At 53.9% G+C, this 16,302-nt stretch overlaps 6 protein-coding genes across 6 annotated transcripts; 4 read left to right on the forward strand and 2 right to left on the reverse strand.

Moving 5' to 3' along the window:
- Positions 1–4,723: 4,723 nt before the first annotated feature.
- On the forward strand, positions 4,724–5,447 carry LOC147663894 (histone H1.01-like). The gene has a single exon (XM_086950061.1). The coding sequence runs from the start codon at positions 4,750–4,752 to the stop codon at positions 5,395–5,397; it is 648 nt and encodes a 215-aa protein (XP_086806187.1). The 5' UTR covers positions 4,724–4,749; the 3' UTR covers positions 5,398–5,447.
- Positions 5,448–6,259: 812 nt separating this feature from the next.
- Positions 6,260–6,698, forward strand: LOC147663895 (histone H3). Its single transcript, XM_086950085.1, has one exon. The coding sequence runs from the start codon at positions 6,288–6,290 to the stop codon at positions 6,696–6,698; it is 411 nt and encodes a 136-aa protein (XP_086806211.1). The 5' UTR covers positions 6,260–6,287.
- An 856-nt stretch (positions 6,699–7,554) lies between these two features.
- Positions 7,555–8,048, reverse strand: LOC147663896 (histone H2B 1.2-like). Its single transcript, XM_086950075.1, has one exon. It carries the CDS (start codon positions 7,998–8,000, stop codon positions 7,620–7,622), a length of 381 nt encoding a protein of 126 aa, XP_086806201.1. The 5' UTR covers positions 8,001–8,048; the 3' UTR covers positions 7,555–7,619.
- A 5,627-nt stretch (positions 8,049–13,675) lies between these two features.
- LOC147663897 (histone H3) lies at positions 13,676–14,101 on the forward strand. The gene has a single exon (XM_086950124.1). The coding sequence runs from the start codon at positions 13,691–13,693 to the stop codon at positions 14,099–14,101; it is 411 nt and encodes a 136-aa protein (XP_086806250.1). The 5' UTR covers positions 13,676–13,690.
- An 869-nt stretch (positions 14,102–14,970) lies between these two features.
- On the reverse strand, positions 14,971–15,421 carry LOC147663898 (histone H2B 1.2-like). The gene has a single exon (XM_086950052.1). The coding sequence runs from the start codon at positions 15,402–15,404 to the stop codon at positions 15,024–15,026; it is 381 nt and encodes a 126-aa protein (XP_086806178.1). The 5' UTR covers positions 15,405–15,421; the 3' UTR covers positions 14,971–15,023.
- Positions 15,422–15,718: 297 nt separating this feature from the next.
- On the forward strand, positions 15,719–16,161 carry LOC147663899 (histone H2A type 2-C-like). Its single transcript, XM_086950068.1, has one exon. It carries the CDS (start codon positions 15,734–15,736, stop codon positions 16,130–16,132), a length of 399 nt encoding a protein of 132 aa, XP_086806194.1. The 5' UTR covers positions 15,719–15,733; the 3' UTR covers positions 16,133–16,161.
- Positions 16,162–16,302: the final 141 nt, after the last annotated feature.

Genomic DNA, 16,302 nt, shown 5'->3' on the forward strand with positions numbered 1-16,302 from the left:
CATTTGGAGGTGTTAAGCTTCAAGGGGATGAAGTTGTCCCTTCTACCCAGGGTTATGGAGCTCCGCGCAGGGTAAGATTTCAGATGTCACCCCTAGCTGGATGTGTGAATAACCAACACATTACAGACACCTCAAAGTGTATTTAACCCCTTTACAGTTACAGGGAAAGGTCTGCAAGGCCTTGGGCCTACCTCCAGCCTCCAGGCAGCAGTTTTAATGAATCTTGTGACATTTGGAGGTGTTAAGCTTCAAGGGGATGAAGTTGTACCTTCTACCCAGGGTTGTGGAGCTCCGCGCAGGGTAAGATTCCAGATTACACCCCTAGCTGGAGGTTTGAAAACAAAGCACTTCATATACTCAGCAAAGTGTATTTAACTCCTCTGCAGTTCCTGGAAAAGGCCTGCAAGGCCTTGGGCCTACTTACAGCATCCAGGCACCAGTTTTACTGATACTTGTGACATTTGGAGGTGTTAACTTTCAAAGGGTATGAAGTTGTACCTTCTACCCAGGGTTATGGAGCTCCGCGCAGGGTAAGATTTCAGGTATCACCCCTGCCTGGATGTGTGAATAACCAACACATCTCAGACACCACAGAGTGTATTTAACCCCTTTACAGTTACAGGGAAAGGTCTGCAAGGCCTTGGGCCTACCTCTAGTCTCCAGGCAGCAGTTTTAGTGAATCTTGCGACATTTGGAGGTGTTAAGGTTCAAGGGGAAGAAGTTGTACCTTCTACCCAGGGTTGTGGAGCTCCGCGCAGGGTAAGATTCCAGATTACACCCCTAGCTGGAGGTTTGAAAACAAAGCACTTCATATACTCAACAAAGTGTATTTAACTCCTCTGCAGTTCCAGGAAAAGGCCTGCAAGGCCTTGGGCCTACTTACAGCATCCAGGCACCAGTTTTACTGAAACTTGGGACATTTGGAGGTGTTAAGCTTCAAGGGGATGAAGTTGTACCTTCTACCCAGGGTTATGGAGCTCCGCGCAGATTAAGATTCCATATTACACCCCTAGCTGGAGGTTTGAAAACAAAGCACTTCATATACTCAGCAAAGTGTATTTAACTACTTTGCAGTTACAGGAAAAGTCCTGCAAGGCATTGGGACTACTTACAGCATCCAGGCACCAATTGTACTGATACCTGTGACATTTAGTGGTGTTAAGCTTCAAGGGGAAGTAGTCACACCTTCTACCCAGGGTTAAGGAGCTCAGCGCAGGGTAAGATTTCAGGTTATTCCTCTTGCTGGAGCTGATAAAGCACAACACTTCACATGCTCAATAAAGTGTACTTCACTCCTTTACAGTATCAAAACATGGCCTTTTGCCTGTTTCCAGCCTCCAGGCACCTGTGTTTTTAAAACTTGTGACATTTGGAGGTGTTCAGCTTCAAGGGGATGTAGTCGCACCTTCTACCCAGTGTAATGGAGCTCCGCGCAGGGTAAGATTTCAGGTTTCACCCCAGGCTGGAGGTGTGAAAATAGAACACTTACCATACACACCAAAGTGCATTTAACTCCTTTACAGTGTCGGAGCTAGGCCTGCAAGGCCCTGGGTGTGTTTCCAGCCTTCTGGCACCAGTTTTACCGATACCTAAGTCATTTGGGGTTGTTAGGCTACAAGGGTATGAAGTCACACTGTCTACCCAGGGTCATGGAGCTCAGCGCAGGGTAAGATTTCAGGTTTCACCCCTGCTGGAGGTGTTAAAGCAAAACACTTCACATGCCCAATACAGTGTATTTCACTCCTTCACAGTATCAGGAAAGGCCTGCAAGGCCTTGGGCCTACTTCCAGCCTCCAGGCATCAGTTGTACTGATAGTTGTGACATTTGTAGGTGTTCAACTTCAAGGGGATGAAGACGCACCTTCTACCCAGGGTTATGGAGCTCAGCGCAGGGTAAGATTACAGATTTCACCCCTAGCTGCACGTTTGAAACGAAAGCACTTTACATACTCAGCAAAGTGTATTTAACTCCTTTGCAGTAACAGGAAAAGGCCTGCAAGGCCTTGGGCCTACTTCCAGCCTTCAGGCACCAATTTTACTGATATCTGTGACATTTGGTGGTGTTAAGCTTCAAGGGGAGTAAGTCACACCTTCTACCCAGGGTTAAGGAGCTCCGCGCAGGGTAAGATTTCTGGTTATTCCCCTGGCTAGAGGTGTGAAAAGAAAACCCTTCACATGGTCAATAAAGTGAAGTGCACCCCTTTACAGTATCAGGACAAGGCCTGCAAGGCCTTGTGCTTGTTTCCTGGCTCCGGGCACCAGTTTTACTGATGCTTGTGACATATGCAGGTTTTCAACTTCAAGGGGATGAACTGGCACCTACTACCCAGGGATATGGAGCTCAGCGCAGGGTAAGATTTCAGGTTTCACCCCTGGCTGGAGGTGTGAAAACAAAACACTTCACATGCCCAATGAAGTGTATTTCACCCCTTTGCATTATCAGGAAAGGCATGCAATGCCTTTGGCCTATTTCTAACCTCCAGGCACCATTTTTTGTGACACATGTAACATTTGGAGATGTTAATCTTCAAAGGGATACAGTTGCTCCTTCTACCCAGGGCTATGGAACTACGCGCAGGGGGAGATTGCAGGTTTTCCCCTTGGATGCAGGCGGAGAGGTAAAACGCTTCCCTCAAATCCAAGGGGAAAGGCTGCAATCTTACCCTATGCCGAGCTCCGTAGTTCTGGGTAGAAGGAGTGCCATTGTCCCCTTGCAGCTGAGCACATCATAATTTCACAATTATCACTAAAACGTGTGTTTGGTGAATAGAAATGTGCCCATGTCTCTGCAGGCCAAGGCATGATATTTCAAATGGGTGCATGTACCTTTTAGGCTAGGTGAAGTGTTTTCATTTCTTCACCTCCACCCGTGAGGGAAATGTTGAATCTTGCCCTGCGTGGAGCTCCAAATCCCTGGGTAGAAGGAGTGACTTAGTGCCCTTGAATCGGAAAACCCCATAATGTCACAAATATCACTAAAGCAGGTCCCTGGAGGCTAGAAATGCCCCAGTGCCCTGAAGGCTCTATTCTGATATGGTGACTGTTTTTTTGTGCAGTTTTGGTCCATGTGAAGTATTTTATTCTTACACCTCCATCCCAGGGAAAGGCGTGAAATCTTTCCCTGTGCGGAGCTCCATATCTCGGGGTAGAAGGACTGACTTTGTCCCCTTGATTCTGGAAACCTCATTGTGTCAGATATATTACTAGAACAGGTTCCTGGAAGCTAGGAATGGGCCTGGGTACCTGAAGGGTAAGATCTGAAACTGTGAATGGTGTTCATGTACGTTTTGGACTATGTGAAGTGTTTTCTTTGTGTTTCCTTCTACCTACATATAAGGCGAAACCCTGTAATTAGACCTCAATCAGGCTGCCATGCGCAGAATCTGATTTGTGGGCACAGGTCGCACTCTTGACATCCCATTTGATTCAGGAGTGGTCCCCACCCCAGCCATCGAGCTCAATACAACAGTGATAGTCAAAGGCCTCACTCTGTAGTGTGGGATGTATGTTGTAACAATCAGATTGCGGTACATTACATTGCTGTTTTAGGGGCTTTCCACGACTTGCGCGGGAGGGCGCTCTACACTCAGGAATAGTATGATTTACTATTCCAACTCCAGCCTAAGTAAGGTAGGGAAGGTGTTGGAATTGCAAATCGCACTATTCCTTAGTCTAGTGCGCCCTCCCGTGCAAGTCGTGGAGAAGACTTGCGTTGTAAATGCAGCGATCGAAATGTACAGCGGTGTTTTGACCGCGTTGTTATGGTCGGGTCCCGTCCAAAGATGTCACCTGAGATGTAAACCTAACTCCAGCTGTGAAAATCAGCTCAGCAGAGGGCCTCCGTGCAGGTACTGGGGTCACCGTTTCAGGTGCATTCACACCCTCTGCTCTCACTCTGGGTGCCATTAAGCATGTAGGTCTGACTCGGCCGCCTGCCTCTATGGTGTCACTGTGTGTTTATTATGTTTACTGTGCCCCCGTCTCGTCCAGCTCGGTGCTTGGCAGTGAATGCCCTCGGCCTGCATGTGAAGCTACCAGCGCGCAGCCGCCTTGTGATGCCCGTGAGTCTTGATGCCGGACCGTGCCCCGCTGCTTGTGAAAGTCCCCCCGGCTGCCCCGGAGCCTTGGGTGCCACAGCCGAGGGTGCAGGCGCGCGGCGAGGGCCCCCCTGGCCCCCGGGGGGCCGGGTCTCTCTGGCGTTGTCTCCGCTCCCCGCGCTCGGCCGGCGGAGCCCTGTGTTACTTCGGCCCGGTGCAGGAGGCGCTCCCCGCGGCCCCCGGAGCCCCATGGTGACTCCACTTGGCCCGCTCCCTGCAGGAGGCCCCTCCCGCCCGCGGGCCGCCGCTCCCGGCCTCAGAGCGCGAGGGTGGACCGGGGAAAAGGGTCCCGGAGCCCGGGATTCCGGTCACGGAGGCGTCAGCCACCGGGGGAGGGCAGAGATTCACGGCGGATTGCAAGCCTCTGTGGACGGGGTCGGCTGAAACGGGGGCGGGCACGGGAAGGGGCTGAAGCTGGGCTTCTTTTCATGTGTGCACGGGAGCGTGTGTTTAACGGATTGTGGTTTAAAACTTTGAAACTCCGATGGTAGGAAACACAAATGTCAGCTCGGAGCAGAGAGCCGAGTGCGCCTCGCACAGCCCTCTCTCCTCGGGACCAATCAGGGGCTGGCTCCTCCCTATATATGCACGGGGCTCGGGCCGAGGTACATTTCCGTTCTGTGACAGCGTCAGCGTCGAGACTTGCATAGCAATGGCAGAAACCGCTCCAGCCGCCGCGGCTCCTCCCGCTGAGGTCGCCCCCAAGAAGAAGCAGAAGAAAGCAGCGGGGGCCTCCAAGGCCAAGAAGCCTTCCGGTCCCAGCGTGTCCGATCTCATCCTGAAGTGCGTGACCGCCTCGGCCGAGAGGAAGGGAGTCTCCCTGGTGGCCCTGAAGAAGGCGCTGACCGCCGCCGGCTACGATGCGGACAAGAACAAGAGCCGCGTCAAGGTCTCCCTCAAGAGCCTGGTCAGCAAAGGCGCCCTAGCTCAGCTGAAGGGCACCGGGGCCTCCGGATCCTTCAAGGTGAATAAGAAGCAGCTGGAAGGTAAGAAGGCGGCCAAGAAGTCAGCCTCCAAGACCAAGAAGCCAGCCGCCAAGAAAGCAGCCCCTGCCGCCAAGAAGCCCAAAAAGGCTCCCGCGGGGGTCAAGAAGAGCCCGAAGAAGGTCAAGAAGCCAGCAGCAGCCAAGAGCCCCAAGAAGCCCAAGGCTGCCCCCGCCAAGAAGGCTGCCAAGAGCCCAGCGAAAGCCAAGGCGGCGAAGCCCAAAGTAGCCAAGAAAAGCCCTGCCAAGGTAGTCAAACCCAAGGCAGCCAAGCCCAAAGCAGCGAAGCCCAAAAAGGCAGCGCCCAAGAAGAAGTAAGGGCTTGCACCGAGACACTGCAAACACAACGGCTCTTTTAAGGGCCACCACCCTGTCTAGAAGAGAGCGTGTTCATCCCCACCTTTGCACCCACCCAATGCCCCACTTCTCAAAAATAAACAGCACAATACATCCATAGCGCACCTTTCCACGCGCGAGTGCCGCGTGTGATCTTGGCCATATAAACGGCTCTTTCGGGGCTGCGTGGATTGAAATCGGTATAACATAATAAATAAGGGGGTCTGGGAGTTATAAGACCTCCGTTTATAATACATGTGCAATAACGTGTGTGTCTCGGTGCTTTCACTGTCCCCGGGCAGACTCGAAATAGTGTCTGCATAAAGCAGACGATTGTGCACTTTCAATCGAGCAGCAGGTAACGGGGGAGTGTTCCAGGGTGAGCAGGGGCGGGTAAGAAGGGGGTCTGGGAGTCATAAGACCGGGGTTTATTATAAACGTGTGTGTGTGTGTTGGTGCTTTCACTGTACCCGGGCAGACTCGAGCGCAGGTAACGGGGGAGTGTTCCAGAGTGATAAGGGCAGTGTGCTTATGACATCTCGGGCTCCTCTCCCGGGGGACCGGGGTCGAGTCGTCGGCGTGACTAGTAGTGGATGGACGGACACGGAGACAAAGGCTGGCCGAGGCGCGGGCTCCGGCTCCAACTCACGTCATTCAACCGGAGGCTTCTCTTTTATCCACAGCTCATTGGACAGCTAGGCTGCAGCCTCCCGTTCAGTAACCAATCGTTGTACACCGCGGGCTATTTTTGAACGTGGGGCGGTCTCTTCAGCCAACCAGAGCAGCCCTCCGTCTATGAGGGCATAAATAGAGCTCTTTCCCCGGTAGACGCCATTCTTCCTCGCTCGTCGCTGAGAGAAACCGCTCCCGCCATGGCCCGCACCAAGCAGACAGCCCGCAAGTCCACCGGCGGCAAAGCGCCCCGCAAGCAGCTGGCCACCAAGGCAGCCCGCAAGAGCGCGCCTGCCACCGGCGGAGTCAAGAAGCCTCACCGCTACCGGCCCGGCACCGTGGCTCTCCGCGAGATCCGCCGCTACCAGAAGTCCACCGAGCTCCTCATCCGCAAGCTGCCCTTCCAGCGCTTGGTGAGGGAGATCGCCCAGGACTTCAAGACCGATCTGCGCTTCCAGAGCTCCGCCGTCATGGCCCTGCAGGAGGCAAGCGAGGCCTACCTGGTCGGGCTCTTCGAGGACACCAACCTGTGTGCCATCCACGCCAAGAGGGTGACCATCATGCCCAAGGACATCCAGCTGGCCCGCCGCATCCGAGGCGAGAGGGCCTAAGGCGACAGACCGACCCGAACAACCACCACAACGGCTCTTTTAAGGGCCACCACCCTGTCACCTTTGAGCTTCTCTTATCTGCCATGGTTTGGTCTACAGGTTAAGGAGGAGGGGCTGTGAATACCACGAGCACCGGGCAACTTATACCGCTTCTGGGGAAACCAGAGCACTCGGTGTCCACAGTGCACAAACACCTCTTCCACGTGCCCTTCATTTGAAGCGTTGTTTGGGTAGAGGGTTGTGGTAGGGATCCGCGGGTCACAAGCCACCGCTTTTGGGCATCTGTGCTCCCGGTACATCGGGTTCTGAGAGTACCACGAGTACTGGGCAACGTATACAGGCTCTGGGGGTCACCAGTGCCTTCCGTCTTCACAGTGCACAAAACACCTCGTCAATGTGCCCGTCATTTAATGGAGGCAGGGATTCGCTGGTCACAAGCCAGCGCTATGAGGCATCTGGGCTCCCGGTACATGGGGTTCATGTGTCTGATTTCGGTAGCGTTTGCCCCGGGGCGGATTGTAGCCGTTCCCCTGGGTCTGGAAATACAAACACAACGTTAATTAAACAAGCACACATTAAAGCTGCTCGCCCATAACATGGAAAGCAAATTGCCCGGGAGTAGCTGTGTCAACTGCCAGCAGGTTTATTTAACATCGTTACATTACAGTGCATGGGTGGCACTTGGTCCCAAAGAGGGCTCATTCATATAGACATGTTTATTGAAAGGGGCAAAACGGGCTGCCTGCTCCAGCGTCCCTCGGTGTGCAGCAAACCCCGGGAGAGCGGCGCTTTCTGCGCTCAACATTACCCCGATTAAAAACACATATTCTTCTGTCATACCAGAGTTACATTAGCTCTTAGGGGAGGAAGTGGTTGGCCCTTAAAAGAGCCGTTGTGTTCGTTGGGGTGCGCCTGGAAGCCTTACTTGGCGCTGGTGTACTTGGTGACGGCCTTGGTGCCCTCCGACACGGCGTGCTTGGCCAGCTCTCCGGGCAGCAGAAGGCGGACTGCGGTCTGGATCTCCCGTGAAGTGATGGTGCGCCGCGAGTTGTAGAGAGCCAGTTTGGAAGACTCGCCAGCGATGCGCTCGAAGATGTCGTTCACGAAGGAGTTCATGATGCCCATGGCCTTGGAGGAGATGCCGGTGTCCGGGTGCACCTGCTTCATCACTTTGTAAATGTAGATGGCATAGCTTTCCTTCCTGCTCCTCTTGCGCTTCTTCCCGTCCTTCTTGGGCGGCTTGGAGAGCGCTTTCTTGGAGCCCTTCTTGGGAGCCGGCGCGGACTTGGCTGGTTCAGGCATGGTCGGCAATCTTTCACTGCGTGCTGTGGAGCCGAGAGAAATGAAGTCTACGTGCCCGGCACTTGTATATATAGGCTGGGCGTGCAAAGCAGTCTTCTTCCCGGCTCTCCCTTCTCATTGGCAGGCATAGGCCGGGCCCCCAGTTCCTAGTGTGATGCGGTTCTGGGACTCTGATTGGCTTAACAGAAGCTCGCCTCCCTCCAATGAGAAGTACTATCAGCGACTAGCTGTCAACCAATCAGACGCTCCCGAAGTCTTTATATTACCGGAGTCCAGCAGGAAGAGCAGTGATCGATCGATCAGTCAGATTCGACACCGATGTTTGGTTCTGTGACGATCGTCAACGCTGATGGCAGCCCCTGATTAGGGCTCTCCCCCTCCCCTCGCTCCTCGCTCCACGCTCTCTCCCCACTCCTCCAAGGGGCTGGGCCTGCGCTCCCTGGCTTGTCCGGGGCCAGGCTGCGCACCAAGGAGGGGACGGAGAAGTGGTCGCCCCTACCCAGCTAGCCTCTCGTGGGTGCTCGGACGTCGGAGCTGCGCCCCGGCCGCCATTTGCTTCCAGGATCGAGACGGCCCCCAGAGGACTTAATCAGACCAGCGGATTTGCCGAGCCGACCACGGACGACTGCATCAGCTGATTCCAGAAACACAGTAGGCGCCATTTTCTATCCTTTGTGATAGATCTGGCCTTTTTCATTACTTTAACAGCTTTACACTGAATTTCGTTTTTCCTCGCTCTGCTTGTTGCTTGTTACTTTTGCTGCTACTGATTGCAATTTGACTTGCTGAGCCCTGCCTGACTGACTAATTTCCTTACTTTGTAATTGCTGCGCTCTGATTGCAATTTTGCATTGCTGCACTGTGTTCAATCCATTTCCAAAACGTGATAATAATTACAGTTTGTGCCTTGTAATTGTAATTGCTGCGCTCTGCTTGTAGAATCATTTCCACTGCCAGATTGCTTTGATTTTACTTTTCAGATTCCAATTTGCTCGCCTGCGCTCTGCTTGCCTGCTTAAAATTTGCGCTGCTTGACTGATTTTATCACTCCGAATACAGCCTAATTAGCCGCGCTTTACTTGATTTATCTTGCTCATCCCTGGCTTGACCGGGGCCAGGCTGCGCGCCAAAGAGGGGAAGGAGAAGGGCCACCCCTTAACTCCCCCATCCAGCTGCACCAATTGATCATGGAGGAAGACATGGCTCAACCCAGCTCTGCCACCGAAGATGACGGGCAATGGCAGATTAAAGCGAAGAGGGGACGCGACTCGTGCCCAACATCACCAGAGAAAGCATCAAAGCTTGCCCGCCCTCCCCCTGCAGAAAGCGCAATTCCAACCTCAAACCGTTATATGGCTCTCGGAAATATCCAGGACAGGGACGCCCCCCTGCAAGACCCCAATACTACTGAGCCTGAGACCTCTCCAGCCCCCACCAAGCGACTAAGGATCCCACCCATCATCCTGAAGAACCTAACCACCCACAAGGCCCTGGTGGGGATACTGGATGAATACTGCGCCTCCCCCTACACAATCAAGCCCAGGCAGGACCATGCCAAGATCATGCTAACCACCCCAGAGGACTACAGGTGCTTGACCGACATATTTACCGCCCAGAAAATGGAGTATTACACCTACCCAATGACCACTGCAAAAGCCCAGCGCTTTGTAATACGGGGGCTTCCAACAAACGCATCACTTGAACACATCTCTGGGGATTTATCTGACCTAGGCCTTCCAGTCAAAAATATTGCGCAGATCACCTCTCCAGCGGATAAGAACAAGAAATTTCCCCTCTTCGTTGTGACCCTGTCAGCGAGCCACGATGGGAAGCCAGCTGACCTCTCGGGAGTCACACGTCTCTGCGGCTGCGTCATCACCACAGAAGCACCTAGAGGGAAACGAGGACCAATCATGTGTTACAACTGCCAGCGCTTGGGGCACACCTCTGCCTTCTGCAAGCAGAAGCCAAAGTGCGTACGCTGTGGAGGAGAGCACACCTCCAACCAATGCACTAGGAACCGGGAAACCGAACCAGCAAAATGCGCCAACTGCACAGGACCACATCCAGCAAGCTACCGCGGCTGCCCCTACCTCCAGAAGGCAAAGAAGGAAGGCCAGCGCCAACCCCCACAACCACAAAAAACTTCCCCCCACTCGACAACGACGGGTCAGGGGCCAAGGAATACTCACAGACCCGCAATGGCACACAGGATCTCAAATGGAAATCAAACCAACAGCCATAGCAGCGCGTGTGTGGATGGAAGATCATACGCAGAAACAACTAAACCCAAGCAGGACAGCCCAGCGCCACCTACCGCCCCAGCATCACCTACCACCCCAGCACCAGCGACCACCCCAGCACCATCCTGTGAGTTAGGCTCAGCCATCAACTGGCAGGAACTCATCGCGAAGATTGCAAAAACAGTCGCAGACCTGAACATCCACCCAATGGTGACAATGGTGGCGAACCTTATCGCCGGACTTTTCCAGGGCGAAGAAAACACCAGCAATGGCAGCAAAATCTAAAAGAAACTCTCTCTTCGTGATGTGGAATGCTAATGGCATTCAGAAGAAAACTGCAGAACTCCTGCACCTGATGGAAACCATGGACATGGATATAGCGCTTATTTCCGAGACCCACCTCCAAGGAAGCCAGAAGCTCAACATAGCAAACCACAGGGTATACCGCACAGATCGCACCACTGGAGCCAAGGGCGGAGGAACAGCGGTGATAGTCAGCACAAAAGTGAAGCACCACGAGATCTCTCTACCACCAGTCGGGAGCATTGAAGCAACTGGCATACAGATCCAGACATCTGCAGGCCCGCTGCGGCTGATCGCTGCCTACTCACCCCCAGGCAAGCTAGCCCCAAAGGACCTGGATGCTTTATTGGACCCCAGCATCCCAACACTAATTGGAGGTGACCTCAATGCTAAGCACAAATGCTGGAACTCTCGGACGGGAAACAGCAAAGGACACGCCCTACTTGCCCACTCAAAGAAGGAGGACTTCGTAGTGGCCGGCCCAACTCAACCAACACACTATCCAGGATCTGCACTGCACAAACTGGATGTTCTGGACATTGTGGTCATGAAGAATCTCTCCCAGTCTATGGAGCTTGAAACCCTAACAGCGCTGACATCCGACCACAACCCAGTGTTGATCACAGTTGGAGACGTACTTGAAGACCAGCAACAGGGCACCAGGCACAACTTCAAGAAGGCGGACTGGTGCCTATACAAGAGATGCCTGGAGGAGACACTGGTCCCTGGTCCCCTACGCAGCATTGAAGACATTGACCAGGCAGTCCACCACCTCACAGCCTCAATCCACACAGCTATTGCGCGCAGCACTCCAGAGCAGAAACTCCAACGATGCTCTATCTACGATCTCCCAAAGGGCATCAAGCAGTCAATAGCTGAAAAGAACAGAGCCCGCAGAGAGTGGCAGAGGAACCGCACCCCCGACCTGCTGAAGAAGTATAATGAGCTGACAAGGCAGCTGAAGATACAAATAAGCCAGCACAGAGGTGAAAAATGGGAAGCAGCTACAGCTAACCTAAAGGACTCAGACAACTCTCTCTGGAGAATGACCCGACGCCTGACTGGGAAGAAGGAGCCAAACCCACCGATCCAAGGGAAGACTCACCTGGCATGCAGCAACAGGGATAAGGCTGAGGTCTTCGCTGACACGCTGGAGGAATCCTTCAGGCCCAACCAGGCAAGCAAACTGGCAACAGAAGTTGAGCAAGAGGTCGCCATGCATCACCAGGAGCACCCACCGGAAACAGAAACTGCACACATTGAGGAATGCTCAATGGGCGAATTACTGGCCCTGGCAAAAACACTGAAAAACGGCAAGGCACCAGGGAAGGACGGAATAGTCAACCAAGCCATCAAGATGCTCCCAGATAACGCAGTGGATCACCTTGCTGAGATATTTAACGCGTGCATGCAGCACCAGTATTTCCCAAACGCCTGGAAAGAAGCAAGAGTCGTCGTATTCCCCAAGGCTGGGAAACCACTGCGAGACCCTGCAAACTACCGCCCCATAAGTCTGCTATCTGGCCTATCAAAACTCTTCGAAAAAGTTATCCTTGCCCGTCTCGTTGATTTCGCGACAAGCAACAACCTACTTGCCAAAGAACAGTTTGGGTTCCGGAAAGACCACTCAACCAATCACCAACTCCTCAGAGTGGTGGACATCATCAGCCACGGATTCAACATCAACAAGTCTACTGGAGTAGTCTTTCTGGATGTAGCCAAAGCATTTGACCGAGTATGGCATGAGGGTCTGCTCTACAAACTTATCAAGCTCAAGTTTCCCAGCTACCTGGTCAAGTTGCTGACCAGCTACCTGACAGAACGGACCTTTCACGTGGCGGTTCGAGAAGAATGTTCATCACCGCGCCCAATTCTAGCTGGAGTGCCTCAGGGGTCAATCCTAGGACCATTCCTCTTCAACATATTCACAAACGACATACCCACTGACCTAAAGAAGACTGATCTTGCCCTTTACGCGGATGATGTTGCAGTCATCTCCCAATCCTTCAGCGACAAAGAAGTGGCGAAGAACCTGGAGGCATCGCTTTGCAGACTCTCCGAATGGTACAGCGACTGGCAGATCACCCTGAACACAAGCAAAACCACAGCAACCTTATTTACCAGGAAGCTGAACAGGAAACACCCACAGATCCTCCTCCATGGGGATGAGGTCAAATGGGAAAACAGCAGCTCCTACCTGGGGGTGACTCTGGACTCTAAACTCAGCTGGAGAAACCACATAGAGAAGACCTGCCAGAAAGCAGCATCCAAACTGGCTGCATTATACCCACTCCTGAAGTCTAAGTCGATGCCCATGCAGAGCAAGGTGCGAGTAATCACCGCAATAATTCGACCAACTATGACATACGCTTCACCAGTTTGGAGTGGCTGCCGCCCACAGCTGCGGAAGGACCTACAAATACTTCAGAGCAAGGCCTTACGGATTGCAGCAGGTGCTCCCATGTTCACACGAACAGCAGACCTCCACAGAGACCTAGGCATCGAGATGCTGGACGACCATCTCCTCAAACTCAACAGGACATTCTACAAAGGACTGGATCAAAAAGAAAACCCACTGATCCGGAAACTTGCAGATATCGCTACAAACCCATTTGACCGCTATCCGCGTCCCATTGAAGCGCTAACCTTGCGAACCTGAAACAGCAACGTAGCATCCAAAAACTCATTACTGCCTGAAGGCAAACGCCGGCAGATACGCAAAACTCACCGCTGCCCTGATGGCATAACAGCCTCGGCAAGCACCTAAAACCCGCTCACTGCCGGCTGGCATTAGCCGCGGCAGGCACCCAAACCTCAACACTAACAGAAGGATCTACACGGACAAAGACGAGACTCTCGAAGGAAACATGCTGACAATTCTGCAAACACTACTGACCGCTACCCGCGGCCCATCACTGAGCTGACCATGTGATGCAACCTCAACTGTGACAAAGCGTCACACACCAATAAGACAACCTAAACAGCGACTACAAAATTCCAAACGAATATGGAGTAATGAGGCTATTGCCTCGGTATCCAAAAACTCACCACTGTCAGAAGGTATCTGACAGGAGAAGACAAGAAACAGGCTGGGAGGTAGACGCCATTCTTCCTCGCTCGTCGCTGAGAGAGACCGCTCCCGCCATGGCCCGCACCAAGCAGACAGCCCGCAAGTCCACCGGCGGCAAAGCGCCCCGCAAGCAGCTGGCCACCAAGGCAGCTCGCAAGAGCGCGCCTGCCACCGGGGGAGTCAAGAAGCCTCACCGCTACCGGCCCGGCACCGTGGCTCTCCGCGAGATCCGCCGCTACCAGAAGTCCACCGAGCTCCTCATCCGCAAGCTGCCCTTCCAGCGCTTGGTGAGGGAGATCGCCCAGGACTTCAAGACCGATCTGCGCTTCCAGAGCTCCGCCGTCATGGCCCTGCAGGAGGCAAGCGAGGCCTACCTGGTCGGGCTCTTCGAGGACACCAACCTGTGCGCCATCCACGCCAAGAGGGTGACCATCATGCCCAAGGACATCCAGCTGGCCCGTCGCATCCGAGGCGAGAGAGCCTAAGGAGACAGACCGACCCGAACAACCACCACAACGGCTCTTTTAAGGGCCACCACCCTGTCACCTTTGAGCTTCTCTTATCTGCCATGGCATGGCCTACAGGTTAGGGAGGAGGGGCTGTGAATACCACGAGCACCGGGCAACTTATACCGCTTCTGGGGAAACCAGAGCACTCGGTGTCCACAGTGCACAAACACCTCTTCCACGTGCCCTTCATTTGAAGCGTTGTTTGGGTAGAGGGTTGTGGTAGGGATCCGCGGGTCACAAGCCACCGCTTTTGGGCATCTGTGCTCCCGGTACATCGGGTTCTGAGAGTACCACGAGTACTGGGCAACTTATACAGGCTCTGGGGGTGACCAGAGCCTTCCGTCTTCACAGTGCACAAACACCTCGTCAATGTGCCCATCATTTAATGGCGGCAGGGATCCGCTGGTCACAAGCCAGCGCTATGAGGCATCTGGGCTCCCGGTACATGGGGTTCATGTGTCTGATTTCGGTAGCGTTTGCCCCGGGGCGTATTGTAGCCGTTCCCCTGGGTCTGGAAATACAAACACAACGCTAATTAAACCGGCACACATTAAAGCTGCTCGCCCATAACATGGAAAGCAAATTGCCCGGGAGTAGCTGTGTGAATTGCCAGCAGGTTTATATAACGTCATCGTTACATTACAGTGCATAGGTGGCACTTGGTCCCAGGGAGGGCTCATTCATATAGACATGTTTATTGAAAGAGGCAAAACGGGCTGCCTGCTCCATCGTCCCTCGGTGTGCAGCAAACCCCGGGAGAGCGGCGCTATCTGCGCTCAACATTACCCTTATAAAAACACATATTCTTCTGTCATACTAGGGTTACATTAGCTCTTAGGGGAGGAAGTGGTTGGCCCTTAAAAGAGCCGTTGTGTTCGTTGGGGTGCGCCTGGAAGCCTTACTTGGCGCTGGTGTACTTGGTGACGGCCTTGGTGCCCTCCGACACGGCGTGCTTGGCCAGCTCTCCGGGCAGCAGAAGGCGGACTGCGGTCTGGATCTCCCGTGAGGTGATGGTGCGCCGCGAGTTGTAGAGAGCCAGTTTGGAAGACTCTGCAGCGACGCGCTCAAAGATGTCGTTCACGAAGGAGTTCATGATGCCCATGGCCTTGGAAGAGATGCCGGTGTCCGGGTGCACCTGCTTCATCACTTTGTAAATGTAGATGGCATAGCTTTCCTTCCTGCTCCTCTTGCGCTTCTTACCGTCCTTCTTGGGCGGCTTGGAGAGCGCTTTCTTGGAGCCCTTCTTGGGAGCCGGCGCGGACTTGGCTGGTTCAGGCATGGTCGAGGATCTTTCACCGCGTGCTGTGGAGCCGAGAGAAATCATGTTTGGGCGGCCCCACTTGTATTTATAGCCAGGGCGTGCAAAGCAGCTTCTTCCCGGCTCTCCCTTCTCATTGGCAGGTATAGGCCGGGCCCCCACTTCCTATTGTAATGCGGTTCTGGGACACTGATTGGCTAAACCATAGCACGCCTTCCTCCAATGAGAAGTACTATCAACGACTAGCTGTCAACCAATCAGACGCACCCGAAGTCTTTATATTACCGAGTCCAGCAAAAAGAGCAGTATCATTCTCGCTGTTGTGTGACTGAGACTTTACATCGATCGCCATGTCTGGACGCGGAAAGCAGGGAGGAAAGGCCCGCGCCAAGGCCAAGACACGCTCTTCCAGAGCCGGGCTCCAGTTCCCCGTGGGCCGTGTGCACAGACTGCTCCGTAAGGGAAGCTACGCCGAGAGGGTGGGCGCCGGTGCCCCCGTCTATCTGGCTGCAGTGCTGGAGTACCTGACCGCCGAGATCCTGGAGCTGGCTGGCAACGCCGCCCGGGACAACAAGAAGACCCGCATCATCCCCAGACACCTCCAGCTGGCCATCCGCAACGACGAGGAGCTGAACAAGCTGCTGGGCCGAGTCACCATCGCCCAGGGAGGAGTCCTGCCCAACATCCAGGCCGTGCTGCTGCCCAAGAAAACCGAGAGCCACAAGGCACAGGGCAAAGCAAGCAAGTAAAGGCCCGCAGACCCCCGTGGAAATACACCCTAAACACAAAGGCTCTTTTCAGGGCCATCCACAGACTCCATCAAAGAGCGTATCCGTGCCGAGGTGTTACTCTGGCGGCTTCATAGATGCGGCAGCGCCCGCGCCGTCGCTTCATAGGTGGGACACACTCCAAGCCCTCG

The sequence above is a fragment of the Lissotriton vulgaris genome, unplaced genomic scaffold, assembly GCF_964263255.1.
Source record: "Lissotriton vulgaris unplaced genomic scaffold, aLisVul1.2 SCAFFOLD_728, whole genome shotgun sequence".
Classification (NCBI taxonomy): domain Eukaryota; kingdom Metazoa; phylum Chordata; class Amphibia; order Caudata; family Salamandridae; genus Lissotriton; species Lissotriton vulgaris.